Genomic DNA, 14,570 nt, shown 5'->3' on the forward strand with positions numbered 1-14,570 from the left:
TTTAATGGTCTCCGATAGTTCTCTGATCATTGTTTGGTCTCTAATATTGGCTCTGGAGCAAGTCTGTTAAATCACTTATCTTTCAAGGATAGCGTTTAATGAAGGATAGCGTTTAATGAAGGATAGCGTTTAATTTTAGTTGTCATTACCAATTCTCGTCGGAATATACTGGAAACTGTGATTACAGGATGTTTATTCAGCTGTTTCCTTTTAGTGTGAGAAAAATAAACTTTTATGCTAAAAAAAATCTAGTGGTAAAAGGTTAAATTATCTTGCCTTGCTAACATACTCTCATATCTTTACATCCACTGTATCTACTGTATACTTATTATACTTTTTTCTCCATCTTAGGATTTTTGTTCAATTTCTAAATTTTTTGTTTATAAAAGTTACATTTTATTTTGAGCCTATATGATAAAGAACAAAAAACAAAAAAACAAATATGCTGCTGGTTTAAAAAGAAAAACTGAAGAAAAGTTAAAAGAGATATAAAACAGATTTGTAAATAGAGAAAGCAGCCTTATAAGATATTCAAACCCACAGAATTTTTTACAAATCGGTTTTGTCTGACATCTCCAAACTTGGCTTGCTATATTTGTTTTTCTGTGATAAACCAGCCCCCAGGATCATTCAGTTTATATTTTAGCTGCAGTTGCAGCTGAATGTCCTTTTATGAAGTCAGACGAGGGGCAAACGAACATCCCAGAAACTTCCAGTGTCATCACAAGGTTGGTGTCTGGTAGTTTTTGCCACAATAACTTTTCAGATTGAGTTTAAAGATTCCGGTTGTTTTATATGTAGAATATCTTCGGGCTATGTATGTATATATATATATATATATATATATATATATATATATATATATATATATATATATATATATATATATATATATATATATATATTTTTTTTTATATAAAGCTTGCATCACAATTATTAAATTTGACTATTTTGCTTTAATCTATGTATATTTATAATAACAAATAAATAAATTTTGTTTTACTGCTCATAACGGAATTAAATTTCACCAGTTATAGGGCAGAGGTGGGTATACACTACTTACATTAACTCAGTTACACTTACTTTGAGTAACAGCGACAAACATTTTAGTAGTTTTATTTCACTTTTACTTTAGTAATAGCTTAGTAAAATATCACTACTCTTATTGAAGTAAAATGATTGGCTATCTATGGTGAGTAACTTCATTGAATAATAAGTATGCTTTATTTTAAAAAAATTTCTCCACAGTACGACGTATATTTATGTCAACATGGGTGTTATTTTATTTGTACACAAGCTTACTTGAACCTACAATGATACATGGAGGTCAAGCTGATACACAGGGAGGAGTACATATTGTCACTGGATGTGCTGGTTTCATAAGTTTTATGTTATAAAATAAATTTGATTTAGAAAAGTTTCTTCTGCCTGGAATTGTTATCATTACTTTTTTATTGATTACTTTTTTTGCCCTTATTTTATTTCAATCTTTAAATTATCGGAATTTACAAATTACTTCACATGTTTGTCAATATGTAATTTTAAACACCAGATGTTATAACTTATTTATTCCTACTGTAGTATTTTAAGTACCTCTCCTATAAACTAGTCCCCACTATATGTTGTTGGTAGCAACATTTGTGATTAAATTCACATTTTTATCTGAAATCTCAAAGGGCTGATAATATCATCACTGGGGATTTCCATATTGCACATTTCTGGAATAAAAGGTATTGCATCACACATTTTTGTTACAGCTTTACGTGACACCAAGCCTGTACCTCCCAGCCAATAGGAAAACTAGTCTGGACGTGACGTATTCACTACGTCACGGTAGGCCGGCGTTTCTGGTTACCGCAGCGGCGTCAGATGTTCAGAGCGAAATTAATTTGTCCAAATCAGAGGAAACAGACGCGAAGCTAAACAGCTCTAAGAGATTTATTTAATTTTTGATCATTCGTGGCTTTTCATTATCAGACCAGTCTAAAGGTAAATATGGAGTTTATTGATTCTTTATCCCCGTTTGCGATGAAATGCTGTGTGTGCAGTATATCTAATCTTTTACTACAAGGGTCGGAGGGTTATATAAAAGCAACCAGTGTTTGACTATACTGATTATTATTTAGCTTATTTAAAACCATCTCTTGGTTTCTATCCATAACGTTTTTGTAAATTAGAAAGGCTGGCATATGCAGGTGTTTTTTGTTTTTGTTTTTTTCTAGGTACCTGAGGATCATGGACCAGAGGGAAGAAAAACCAAACCAACAGCACAGCAGGTGGGGAAAAAATAATAGTTATTTTATTCTGTCATATATAGCAGAAGCCCACTTTGGTTTACATCATCATTAGTTAGGAAACTGCTGGGAGTAACATGATGATGATCAATCCACACAAAGTAAGGACAGTAGTTTCCCCTCATTGAATGTTACTGGGAAAAAAAACAGTCGCTGATCAGTAAATAAACCTTTCCAGATTTGCCTCAGTGGTTTTTATCCCAGCATTTTTTATGCATTTAAATTATTACTATTGTCCAGATCTCCAACTGGTACATTGAAAGCGGCAATTTCCAACATATAAGAGCTACAGTTTTCACTTACCTGTCAGTCAAATCCAATAAATTATATCTGGCAATTAAAGTTCCTGCCTAATATTTTTCACAGTGCAAAGATAAACTGAGCCTTTGATTGCATTAGTCCCAGGTTAACCATTTTAGTGTCGAGTTGGAAAAAGAAAAAAAAAACAGATTTGCAGATTTATTTCAATAAGCAGCATAGACTATATATAGACTGCAGAAACACTCATTATTCATGTTAGACCAATATTTATTATTTTGTCAGATGTGTTGACACAAAAACTACCTAGAGTGCAAGTAAGCAGTTTATTACTGTGTTTTAAATGCATGATTTTTGGGTTAGTTACCTCCATCTGTTCCCATTTTAAATCTCACTTATTTTTCTAGTTAAAAAACAAATTAAAATAAATAAATGGTCAATTCTCTGTTGACCATTTTTGAAATGTCACTGCTTGGTACTGATTTTCAAACAGATTCAAATAAATTTTTTTCTTCCAAACTCTTAAATACCTCTGTAAAGGGATGTATATATCTTTAATTTTGAGTTTGCGTAACCAATAGACGCGCAGTGATATTGGTATAGTCTGATTGTTGGAATAAAACTGAATTTAACACTCACATTTCTACCCTCTGTCCCTCTTTTAGTCCTGTTTATGTTCACAACCCACACCTGGATACTCTGAAAGATGACATCCTCTATCACTTCAGTCTCGGGACTGGAAGCCATAACCTACCAGCCATGTTTGGTGACGTCAAAGTAAAGAATCATGTTACTTTTTTATGGAGAAAATTATGTTTTTTCACATGAATACATTTTGTGACTAAAGTAGTTTAAAACCTCAAATGAGGCTTCCTTTGCGGTAATGTTAGGTTTACACAGGCTATGCGTTGACATTTTTCCTTGATGGTTATATGACTAAAACTGCAGATTTTTTTTCCTATTTTTTTAAATCAATTTATATATTCATGTATGAAAATACGTCTTTTAGTTTGTGTGCGTTGGAGGAAGTCCCTGGCGGATGAAGTCCTTCATTGAGTTCATTGCTGCTGAGCTTGCAATTGAGGACCCTAAATCCGAGTATCCCAACATCTGCGCTGGAACTGATCGTTACGCCATGTACAAAGTCGGGCCTGTGCTCTCTGTCAGCGTGAGTTTAGCTGGTCTACTGTAAGGCTTCAAGCGCTTGTCTCATTGATTTGTTTTAATGTTTTACTAACTTTACTGTGATATGTTTGTGCTTGACTTTCACAGCATGGGATGGGCATTCCATCCATTGCAATAATGCTGCATGAACTCATAAAGCTACTTCATCATGCACATTGCACAGATGTTACAATCATACGTATAGGAACGTCAGGAGGAATAGGTACAGCTATTTATTTATATATTATAGAATTTATGTGAATGTGTGTGTAATAAGATTCAGCTTTGAGTAAAATCAGGAGGTGGGAATTTATTTTATATGATAAGCAATGCAACTGAGTAGAAAGTGCAGCTGGTGGGAGTGGCTTTTTTGAAATAACATGTCAGTTAGTGATAAGAAAAGCAGGAAAGCAGCAAAAAAAAACTAGAGAAAGTGAAAGAATATTTAAATTTTGAAACCTTAATTCTGCCTCTTACATCTTTAGTATAATCTGATTGTATTCAGAGCTGGCAGTGGTATATAACTTGCATGATAATTTAAAATACTAAAGTGAAAATGACCTCATTTGACAGCAGAAATTTTGCTTTATGGGTTTAATAAGTATTTAAAAGAGGAGATCTTAGTCCTGTCTTGACAAAGATCAGCATTTTGTAAAGGGGAAGTTAGGATAAGCTGGACTTTAGTGCAGTTTCAGGTTTTAATGTCTGCTTAAGAATTTACATTTTGTATTTTAGCAGATAGAGGAGCATGGACTGTTGAACACAGCTGTTTTTAGTTTTTTCAAATGAATGTAGTAGGTATTACTTGTTCAGTTTTATTTTTTTTTAAACAAACTCCATAGTGTAAAGCTAGACATTCTAAAGAAGCAATCTTCTTTGTTGAATGTTTACTGGAATAAACCTAAATTTGAAAATCCTAAAAAATACATTACATAATTTAAACCATTTGGATGTAAAACGTCAGCATTGTATTATTAGACAAAATGTTCTTTAATTCCAGATTAATTTGATTTGAATTTTTTTTTAAACTTATTGCTCTTCAGGACTTGAGCCTGGTACGGTTGTCGTTACCAAGCAGTCTGTGGATGCCACCTTCCTGCCTAAGTTTGAGCAGGTGATCCTGGGAAAGACAGTGGTACGCAGTACGGATCTGGATCAAAGTCTGGCCCAGGAGCTGCTGCAGTGCAGCAAAGAGCTCAACCAGTTTGAGACGGTCATCGGTAACACCATGTGCACACTGGATTTTTATGAAGGTATGCACTCTACTGTGTTTAATATACTGTTTTTCCTGCTGTAAACTTACAGTATGTAAGAGTCTTTTATATCTATTACCTATAATCCAAAGGTCAAGCCCGCCTGGATGGTGCTTTCTGCTCCTACACTGAGGCTGATAAACAGGAGTACCTCAATAAAGCTAAAGAAGCAGGAGTCTGCAACATTGAGATGGAATCATCCGTTTTTGCTGCTATGTGCAAACTAAGTGGTCTGCGAGGTATTAAAACATTATCCTGTCATCAGACCATAAAGGTATAGTGGAGGATTTCCGCAAATTTTTTAAAAGACCTCTCCAATTTGAAAAAAAAAATGCACCTGCACAACCCTGTACCTGCTCCCGAGAGGGAACGCCTATGAAACGCATGCCATTTCTCCTCATGCACGCTCTGTTTAAAAGTTGCTGTTTGCATCGCTCATGCAAGCTTACTTTCCAAAAGAAGATTTGCAATTTTTACACTTTGTCAGACTCAACACAGTAATTGAAAATGGGGACGAGCACATACATAAACATATCAACAGAATGATTGACAATGAGGAGCACCACTTATTTTGATGATCCACCCTAAAAAAGAAGATCCTCCACTACACCTTTAACTGAGAAATGTTAGATCGGCTCATAACATTTTTTATCATCAGTTCTCTTGGTTTACTAACGTTCTCATGTTGTGTTTTGAAGCGGCCGTTGTCTGTGTTACTCTGTTGGATCGACTGAAGGGGGATCAGCTGAGCAGCTCTCATGAACTTCTTCAAAACTACCAGCTTCGTCCTCAGATGCTGGTCGGCTCCTACATTAAGAAGCAGATGAAAGCCAAAGCAGAGCACAGCTGAATGCAGGCGTTACACTGTGAGAGTATTTGTACAGATTATCCTACAAATTATACATGTTTGAGCACTGAAAAGACTGTGAAGTCGCTTTAAGCAGCTGATCTTTACTCCAAACACCTAATGGGTGTTTGGTGGATGTCTTCACATTTTAAATTTTGACTTAATTTAATTCATTGATAACGGTTTGGTTGATTTAAGCATAAGCATGCGCTGTTTCACTTTTTATCCTTTTGCTTGGTTTAAAATATAATTTAACTGAGCACTAAAGCCATTGATATGCAGATTTCTTTTAGAAATATTTGATTCAAGGCACTTTTATATATTTAAGTTCCCGATCCTTAAAACTTGAACTTCACCTGTGCTTTAACAGAAATTTTGCTGACAGTTTTGTGTCAAAGGGATGGTACAAATATCAGGTGTTTTTTCTATATTATTTTACTGTTGATTTTATCGGAACCCAATTATTGTGAATCGAATCCAGACTTTATTGTGCATGTCTGCTTATGTCCTGTTAAAAAACATGTGCACTGATGTTAGTTTTTATCAACCTAAAATAGCAAATATCGGTGCTAGAAACTTTATACAATATATACATTTCTATATATTTACCAAAGTAATTGTCTATACAGCATAGCAGTATTTGTATTTTGCTTAATATTGTATAATTTCACATGATACACCAAATGCAGTGTGGAACAATTCGTTCGTAATTGTCTGGGAAATTGTTTGTGGCCAAAACAAATAAAGCCATTTGCAGATGATGGAAATTTTCTAAGTTCAGCATTTCTCCTCTATGTCATTGAAAAAGGTGTTTCTTTCAATAACATGTTCCTGTTTGCAAAATTTGCTGCCTGTATTTAAACTATGTAGCTTTGTGTTTTTATTTGTTGTTGTTTCTCGCCCAGGACTTAATCTCAATGGGATCATCCTGCTTAAAAAATTAACATCTTATTCTCTCATGGAATGTCAAAATTTTGGATCGGTTTTACACCAATCACCTCCAGTGACAATACAAACCAAATGTTATGTCTAACAGTATAGTTTATCCATTGCTGTGGAACATATCCTTTCAGTTTGAAAATGCTCAATCCTCAGTAAGTGTATTAGGCGTTTAGATTGTCTTGGAAAAGTCTTAAAATGACCAACCTACAACTTTGAAAGGTTTTAATATGTAATTTATCAATTAAAAGGCAATGATTATGATTATTATTATTATGATAATGGTTTTACAAATCAGAAAACTGATGGGTCCATGCATGCTTTGTCTACTTTACCCTGATTACCCAAACTTTGGCTTAGAACTCTAAGAGCTTCTAAGCCAAGCATGTGAAAATGAAGAATTTGTTATAACCTTCTAAAAACATGAATTTCTACCAAAAAATACAATCCAAGCAATGAGGGCTGTTATTTAAAACACAGCCAGTGTAACCTAAAGCACCCATCATCATTTTGGAAGAGGAACTGATTTCCGGCTGGGTGGGAGGAGCTGTGCACAGGACAGGTAAGAAGAAAGTGAGAAGCTTGCAGTTTGCTGCAATTCATGTAGGAACCAACACGAGGAAGAAGATGCTCTAGTTAAATAAAACCGGAATTAAACCTTATGGTTCGCATCCAACACCAGCAATCTCCCATTGCACTTCACCTTCAACACAACATCTCCACCTTAAAGCAATGGGGGGGGGGGGGGGGGGGGGTAGTTAGAGGCGTTGACAGAATTTTTTTTAAGGGTGGCCATTCAATAACCAATGTACAGGTGCTGGTCATAAAATTAGAATATCATGAAAAAGTAGATTGATTTCAGTAATTCCATTTAAAAAGTGAAACTTGTATATTATATTCATACATTACATACAAACTCATATATTTCAGATGTTTATTTTGTTTAATTTTGATGATTACAAATGACAACAAATGAAAATCTCAAATTCATCATATCAGAAAATTAGAATATTACTGAAGACCAATAAAAACAAAGGATTTATAGAAATGTTGGCCAACTGAAAAGTATGAACATGAAAAGTATGAGCATGTACAGCACTCAGTATTTAGTTGGGCCTCCTTTGGCCTGTATTACTGCAGCAATGCGGCGTGGCATGGAGTCGATCAGTCTGTGGCACTGCTCAGGTGTTATGATAGCCCAGGTTGCTCTAATAGTGGCTCTTCTGAATTGTTGGGTCTGGTGTATTGCATCTTCTTCTTCACAATACCCCATAGATTTTCTATGGGGTTAAGGTCAGGAGAGTTTGCTGGCCAATTAAGAACAGGGATACCATGGTCCTTCAACCAGGTACTGGTAGCTTTGGCACTGTGTGCAGGTGCCAAGTCCTGTTGGAAAATGAAATCTGCATCTCCAAAAAGTTGGTCAGCTGCAGGAAGCATGAAGTGCTCTAAAACTTCCTGGTATGTGGCTGCGTTGACCCTGGACCTCAGAAAACACAATGGACCAACACCAGCAGATGACATGGCACCCCAAACCATCACTGACTGTGGAAACTTTACACTGGACTTCAAGCAACGTGGATGAAGTGCCTCTCTTCTTTTCCTCCAGACTCTGGGACCTTGATTTCCAAAGGAAATGCAAAATTTACTTTCATCAGAGAACATGACTTTGGACCACTCACCAGCAGTCCAGTCCTGTTTCTCTTTAGCCCAGGCAAGACGCTTCTGACGCTGTCTGTGGTTCAAGAGTGGCTTGACACAAGGAATGCGACAGCAGAAACCCATGTCTTTCATACGTCTGTGTGTGGTGGTTCTTGAAGCACTCACTCCAGCTGCAGTCCACTCTTTGTGAATCTCCCCCACATTTTTGAAGGGGTTTTGTTTCACAATCCTCTCCAGGGTGCGGTTATCTCTCTTGCTTGTACACTTTTTTCGACCACATCTTTTCCTTCCCTTCGCCTCTCTATTAATGTGCTTGGACACTGAGCTCTGTGAACAGCCAGCCTCTTTAGCGATGACCTTTTGTGTCTTGCCCTCCTTGTGCAAGGTGTCGATGGTCGTCTTTTGGACAACTGTCAAGTCAGCAGTCTTCCCCATGATTGTGTAGCCTATAGAACTAGACTGAAAGACCATTTAAAGGCTTTTGCAGGTGGTTTGAGTTAATTAGCTGATTAGAGTGTGGCACCAGGGGCCATCAATTTTGAACCTTTTCACAATATTCTAATTTTCTGATATGATGAATTTGAGATTTTCATTTGTTGTCATTTGTAATCATCAAAATTAAACAAAATAAACATCTGAAATATATGAGTTTGTATGTAATGTATGAATATAATATACAAGTTTCACTTTTTAAATGGAATTACTGAAATCAATCTACTTTTTCATGATATTCTAATTTTATGACCAGCACCTGTACATTGAGGGGTGACAAACTGGAGACAAACTATCCTTTCCTACAGCCTTTGCTAACAAATAGACGCATATATATAGTAGATACAATTCTTTTAGGTTTAAGTTCTGGGGCAAACATCTTTTCCATTGCCATTACTTATTTTAATCAATAATCATTCGGCAAAAAAATTATATTTACAAGTGAAAATATCCACAAAAATTCATTGTTTAATACGTTTTTATTAAAATAGTTATCTATGATTTCACTGAAGACTGTCAGGAACCGAGGACAGAGGGACCCAGTATTCAAGGAGAGACAGTCAGACACAGTCCAGTCCTAGAATGTCCCCAAGTGCTGCAGTTCCAGATGACATGCTGGAAGCTGATCCTGGTCAGGGATCCAGAACAGACAGGGACAGGATCCAGATCAGGCAGGAACAGAAACAGGTGGCAGGATCCAGACTTCCAGGCGTCCACAGGCTCCCAGGAGGGTTCAGAGTCTGACTGGGACCAGAAGCATGACCAGGTGGTCACGCACAGGAGCAGACAGGATCAGGTGCAGACAGGCAGGCTCAGTGGAAGAGGGTAGCCGAGACAGGACGAAGAACCTGAACTTGATGCAGGACTTTAAACTGGTCTCCTCCCTGGAGCCAGGCTTACTGAATAAAAACTGAACCTCCCCACATATTGAGCCAAAAACCCAGAGGACTCCGCGGGGGAGGAACAGTGGACGATCAGGAGACGAGACAAACACAAAAACCCTCTTTCCACTGGCTGCTAGGATCCAGGACATGAACCATGAAATCAAAAACTGAACGGACTAACAAAAAGACAAGTAATGATCTGGCACTGAATGCTCAGGCTGAACTGAATATAAAGCAGAGGAAACAGGTGAGAGGAATAAATAATAATTGAGGCAGGGAGGGAAAACGACAGGTGAAAGGAATGACTAATTAGGGAGGAGCAAACAGGCCAGATCATGACAAAGACTCCTTGATGACTTACAGAGACACATGATTTTCTCTTTACCCCATATAACACAAAGTCTAGTTCTGAAAAGAGCATGAATTATGTACTTATGTACTTTAATTTCAGTATATTTATGTGCATAATTAACCACATCATCTTTGTTGTCAAGTAAATATTAATATATGAAAAATTAAAATGGTTTGAATAATCCACTTGAGAGTACTACTGTTGCCACTGTCTGCATTAGAGGGAAGAAGTGGTAGGGGTGGCCAATGATTGGCTTAGGGTGGCCATGGCCACCCCTGGCCCCCCAATTAGCTCTGCCCCTGGTGGCAGCTTCATGCTGTGGGTATGCTTTCCTCAGGACGAATGTTTTCATATTTTGTATTTGTTTGAACAGAATTACGTTTCATGTTATTTTCCCTTTATGGTTATGTATTTTTTTTTTCACAAAAAAAAAAAAAAAACTACATTAAAGGTTGCAGCAAAACAAAAAAATTATTTAAAAACTCTGGATACCATGTTCCAGACATTTAATTAATTTCAAATGTGGATGTAGTTTTAAATTGAACTGAATGAATCCTGCAGTGATTCCTGCTCCTGTGAGGGCTGCAGCTTCTATTGGTGGATGCTGGTTGCGCGTCATGGCTCAAGAGGGAGGCTCTGCATGCGCGCTCCCGTTCGCGCTCCTCTTGCTGTCTGCTCCCCAGGTCCAAACCCGGTCTGTTCGCTGACTCAGTGCCTTAAGCAGCATCACGGCTCATCGGAACAGAGCTTCAGCATCCTCTGCGGAGAAATAGATCAGCCATGGCTAAAACTGTAACCGGTAAGAGTGATGAACCTGCTCTGAAAAGACGCAGAAGGTTATATGGATGAGATAATGGATGGATGGGTGGGTGGATGGATGGATGAGGTGCATCCTTTCTATACCAGTAATGTGTAGTTCCCAGCTGGCGTTATGTTTTGACCTAAAAAGAAAAGATTAAATACTGAAACAGAAGCTCTAATTTAATTCTTTTATCTATTGTCTCGGTTAAAGGTAAAAATAGGCTCACCTACAGGGCCAGGAGCCTATTATGTTCCTGAAACCTTTACCTATTTTATTATTATATTATAGTTGTTTTTATTTCATATTCTGTAACAAACATTTGAAACAATCCGAACCTGGATCGGCTTTATTCGGAGCCCAGAACCTGCGCTGCTTGATGGCACAGCGGCCCCCAACATGCAGCATAATGCAGACGGACCCCACCCAAGATGCTCTCAGCAAAAACAGACATCCTTACCCAGCACTGCCTCCTGCGTGTCTTTTATTAAGAGTATACATCCAATTGTTTTATTTTGAATTATATTTTGTATTAATGTTTTCGTATTATTATTATTCTGCCTTCTTTATTCTTTAGCTTCTCTTGTTTCCTCCAGCTCCATGTTGGATCTCCAGCTGTGTGTTGCAATTGGGCTTTTGAGTTGAAATATGTAAACTAATATAGGCCTAGCTATTTTAAAGTGTGCATGCATTTTCTCCCTTCACCCCTTACCATCCTGGAGGCCCAGCTATTTAGCCTGATTGCTTTAATTGATCTGCTCACCCCTCTAAATGCAATAACCCTGCATTTATCATCCCATTTTACTTTTGTTTTTTGTTTGGATGCCTCACTAGAGAGCCTCCTAAAGCAGATAGGTGTATCATAGTGTGGGAGGCAGGCCAGCCCTGCAGTAACAGAGCTAATTCACAGTCTGGCCTTTGGCTCAGCAGCTCTGTTGTCCTCTCTGAGGAGCCAAGTGGGTACTTTCAGGGGAAAAAAAAGGTAAAGGAGGGCAAAGAAAGTGCGGATCATTAATCATTTGGTTGAGTCAGAACTGTCACAGACACCTGTTTTCTTTCTTTTCTTTCATACAAATGACAATTTTAGTTTTTGTTCCCTTAAACAGGAAGTGTAGGCATTTGTCAAAATGGATCAAAATCAGCTATTCATTCATTATTAATGGAGGAAACAACACTTTCATACATTTAAGACTTGAAATGCATGACTGATTCTGTAATATTGAAATGGTGAAATGCCTTGCATAATACTAATTTAGCTCCTATTTTGTCACATATCTAAAGCATTTCTTTGTGGTTGTTATTGGAATTTATTTTTGTGAAGAAACACAAAGTAGTGCATGCTTACAAAGTAGAATGCATAGAATTCATTTTTTAGCAAATGAAAACATGAGAAGTGAGGTGCACATTTGTGTTCAGTGCCCTTTAAGACATCTAGATAAGATAGATGTCAAACCTAAAAAATTGTAAACAGTGTTCATCTTTGTGTTTAACATCATTATAAACCCAGATGTTCTGTGAAGGCTTGAGAAGTTTTGTAGAGGACATCAGTAAATAAACAGCATCATAAAGACCAAAGACACAGGCAGCATGTTCCAGGATGAGTATTGAGGAGTTTAAAGCAGTTTTAGGTTATAAAATGGTAAACATAAACATTTCCAAGAGCATCATTCAATGCCTAGTGTGAAAAAATAGACTGTGACACATGCAAATCTGCCAGGCATTGGTTGACGATCTTACAGACCAGTAAGAGATTACTCAAAAAAGTTTAAATAAGAAACAAATGTAGGCTTTAAGCAAACAACAACAATAAAAGCTGTTTAAAGTCTCTCTCTCTTTAGAAATGGGCACAGTTAAAAACTAAAATAATATGTTTTTACTTTTTACTGTTCTATAGGCTTCTTCTTTGTTTGGGTTTTTCACATACAATCCCAAGAAAATACACTAATATTACTTGGTGGTCAACATACAAAAGGTATTTGGTAGAAAACATTTTAAAACATGTTGGTGGTAACATGATGCTGTGGGGGTGTTTTTCTTCAGAAAGGATAGGGAAGTTAGTGCAAATCAATTGGAAGATGAATTGAATAAAATGCATTTGTCCATTTCTTGAATAAAAACCGTTAGAGGCTGCTAAAAGTGTTACTGGGTCAGTGGTTCCACAATGAAATCAAACCAGAATACTTACTGGGACTCCACCGCGACTCATGTGGAAAAGGTCAAGGGATACGTCCAGTTGTTTACTAGTTGTAAGTTTAGACGTGTTTTTACTGAGTGAGCACCTTAATCAAATATCATCGACCTATTTTGCTGTTACCCGCATCTCTCCTCCTTGCATCCTAAGTTTTCTTTATATTCCAACAGCATACAAAGAGAAGATGAAGGAGTTGTCTGTCCTCTCTCTCATCTGTTCCTGCTTTTATCCAGAGGCTCGCAACAAGCTGGTTTGTGAGTTTGAAGGTATGGATCAACCTGAAACATTGATTTTCTGAACAACCACACAAATGGTCCCTAATGGATGTTTTCTCTTCGCTGGAAGAAAAGGCATTAGTAATTAATGTACTAGTATGTTAATGGATTTCTGAACATTATCATTGTCTTTGTGTGATTTACAGACATGGAGGTTAAACCTATAGATAAGTGGGCCTCGGGGCAAGCCTTTGAGGTAATTCTCAAGCCCCAGTCTCCAGTGTCAGACATAGCCCACAACCTCCCCTCACCCCCCAAGAGGGATCTCTCCCTGGAGGACATTGAGAAGAAGCTGGAAGCAGCTGAAGAGCGAAGGAAGGTATTCTCTCTCTGATCAGCAGCTTTGGGTTTAAAATTACAGAAGCTTTTCAAAACAAATAACAACATACGTTTTTGTTTTAGTTCCAAGAGTCTCAGGTGCTGAAGGCTTTGGCAGTAAAGCGGGAACATGAGCGGGATGTCCTGCTTAAGGCCATGGAGGAGAACAGCAACTTTAGCAAGATGGCTGAGGAGAAGCTGCAGATGAAGATGGAGCAGATTAAGGAGAACCGCGAGGCCCACCTGGCAGCCATGATGGAGCGTCTACTGGAGAAGGTCAGACCTGCTGAAACAGCCATATTTCCGTGGGAAACCGTGTCGCAAAATAAAGGTTACAATGTCCAAAATAATCATTGTCGCTGTCTTGTTGTGCTCAGGAGAAGCATGCTGCTGCAGTGCGGAGGAACAAAGAGCTGCTGAGGGAAGAGCAGCTAGCATGAGCTTCACACAATTCCTGTGGTCCGTCTGTGGAACCCCTCCATCCATCCCTGCCTCAACCTCTCCCAAACAGACACTCTGCCCTGAAGGCTGAGAGGCTCAAGAAACTCACCACCACCGCAGCACTGCACACCTTATCACAACTATCCACAATTATCAGTGATACAGACATCTATAATACTCCTTTAACAACTAAATAGATCTGTTGATTTTTTTCAGAGTGCAACCATATGGCTTTTATTTTGTAAATACTCTATCTATCTATCTATCTATCTATCTATCTATCTATCTATCTATCTATCTATCTATCTATCTATCTATCTATCTATCTATCTATCTATCTATCTATCTATCTATCTATCTATCTATCTATCTATCTATCTATCTATCTATCTATCTATCTA

The 14,570-nt window shown here is 37.5% G+C and overlaps 2 protein-coding genes across 2 annotated transcripts; both read left to right on the forward strand.

Moving 5' to 3' along the window:
- Nucleotides 1-1,800: 1,800 nt before the first annotated feature.
- Nucleotides 1,801-6,678, forward strand: upp1 (uridine phosphorylase 1). Its single transcript, XM_038269449.1, has 8 exons — nt 1,801-1,989; nt 2,223-2,276; nt 3,218-3,329; nt 3,562-3,720; nt 3,825-3,939; nt 4,760-4,969; nt 5,062-5,208; nt 5,668-6,678. Exons 2-8 carry the CDS (start codon nt 2,236-2,238, stop codon nt 5,817-5,819), a joined length of 936 nt encoding a protein of 311 aa, XP_038125377.1. The 5' UTR covers nt 1,801-1,989; nt 2,223-2,235; the 3' UTR covers nt 5,820-6,678.
- A 4,107-nt stretch (nt 6,679-10,785) lies between these two features.
- On the forward strand, nt 10,786-14,486 carry stmn2a (stathmin 2a). The gene is made up of 5 exons (XM_038269491.1): nt 10,786-10,944; nt 13,306-13,401; nt 13,557-13,729; nt 13,813-14,004; nt 14,106-14,486. Exons 1-5 carry the CDS (start codon nt 10,926-10,928, stop codon nt 14,166-14,168), a joined length of 543 nt encoding a protein of 180 aa, XP_038125419.1. The 5' UTR covers nt 10,786-10,925; the 3' UTR covers nt 14,169-14,486.
- Nucleotides 14,487-14,570: the final 84 nt, after the last annotated feature.

The sequence above is a fragment of the Cyprinodon tularosa genome, unplaced genomic scaffold (assembly GCF_016077235.1).
Source record: "Cyprinodon tularosa strain WSP-4 unplaced genomic scaffold, ASM1607723v1 ctg73, whole genome shotgun sequence".
Lineage (NCBI taxonomy): Eukaryota > Metazoa > Chordata > Actinopteri > Cyprinodontiformes > Cyprinodontidae > Cyprinodon > Cyprinodon tularosa.

Bases quoted from the DNA above. Each gene is read 5' to 3' on its own strand.
- stmn2a (XM_038269491.1), top strand. The intron at 13,730-13,812 runs GTATTCTCTCTC...TTTTTGTTTTAG, and splicing joins CAGCTGAAGAGCGAAGGAAG to TTCCAAGAGTCTCAGGTGCT. The intron at 14,005-14,105 runs GTCAGACCTGCT...TGTTGTGCTCAG, and splicing joins TGGAGCGTCTACTGGAGAAG to GAGAAGCATGCTGCTGCAGT.
- upp1 (XM_038269449.1), top strand. From the start codon at position 2,236: ATGGACCAGAGGGAAGAAAAACCAAACCAACAGCACAGCAG. The intron at 3,721-3,824 runs GTGAGTTTAGCT...TGACTTTCACAG, and splicing joins GGCCTGTGCTCTCTGTCAGC to CATGGGATGGGCATTCCATC. The intron at 4,970-5,061 runs GTATGCACTCTA...TATAATCCAAAG, and splicing joins CACACTGGATTTTTATGAAG to GTCAAGCCCGCCTGGATGGT.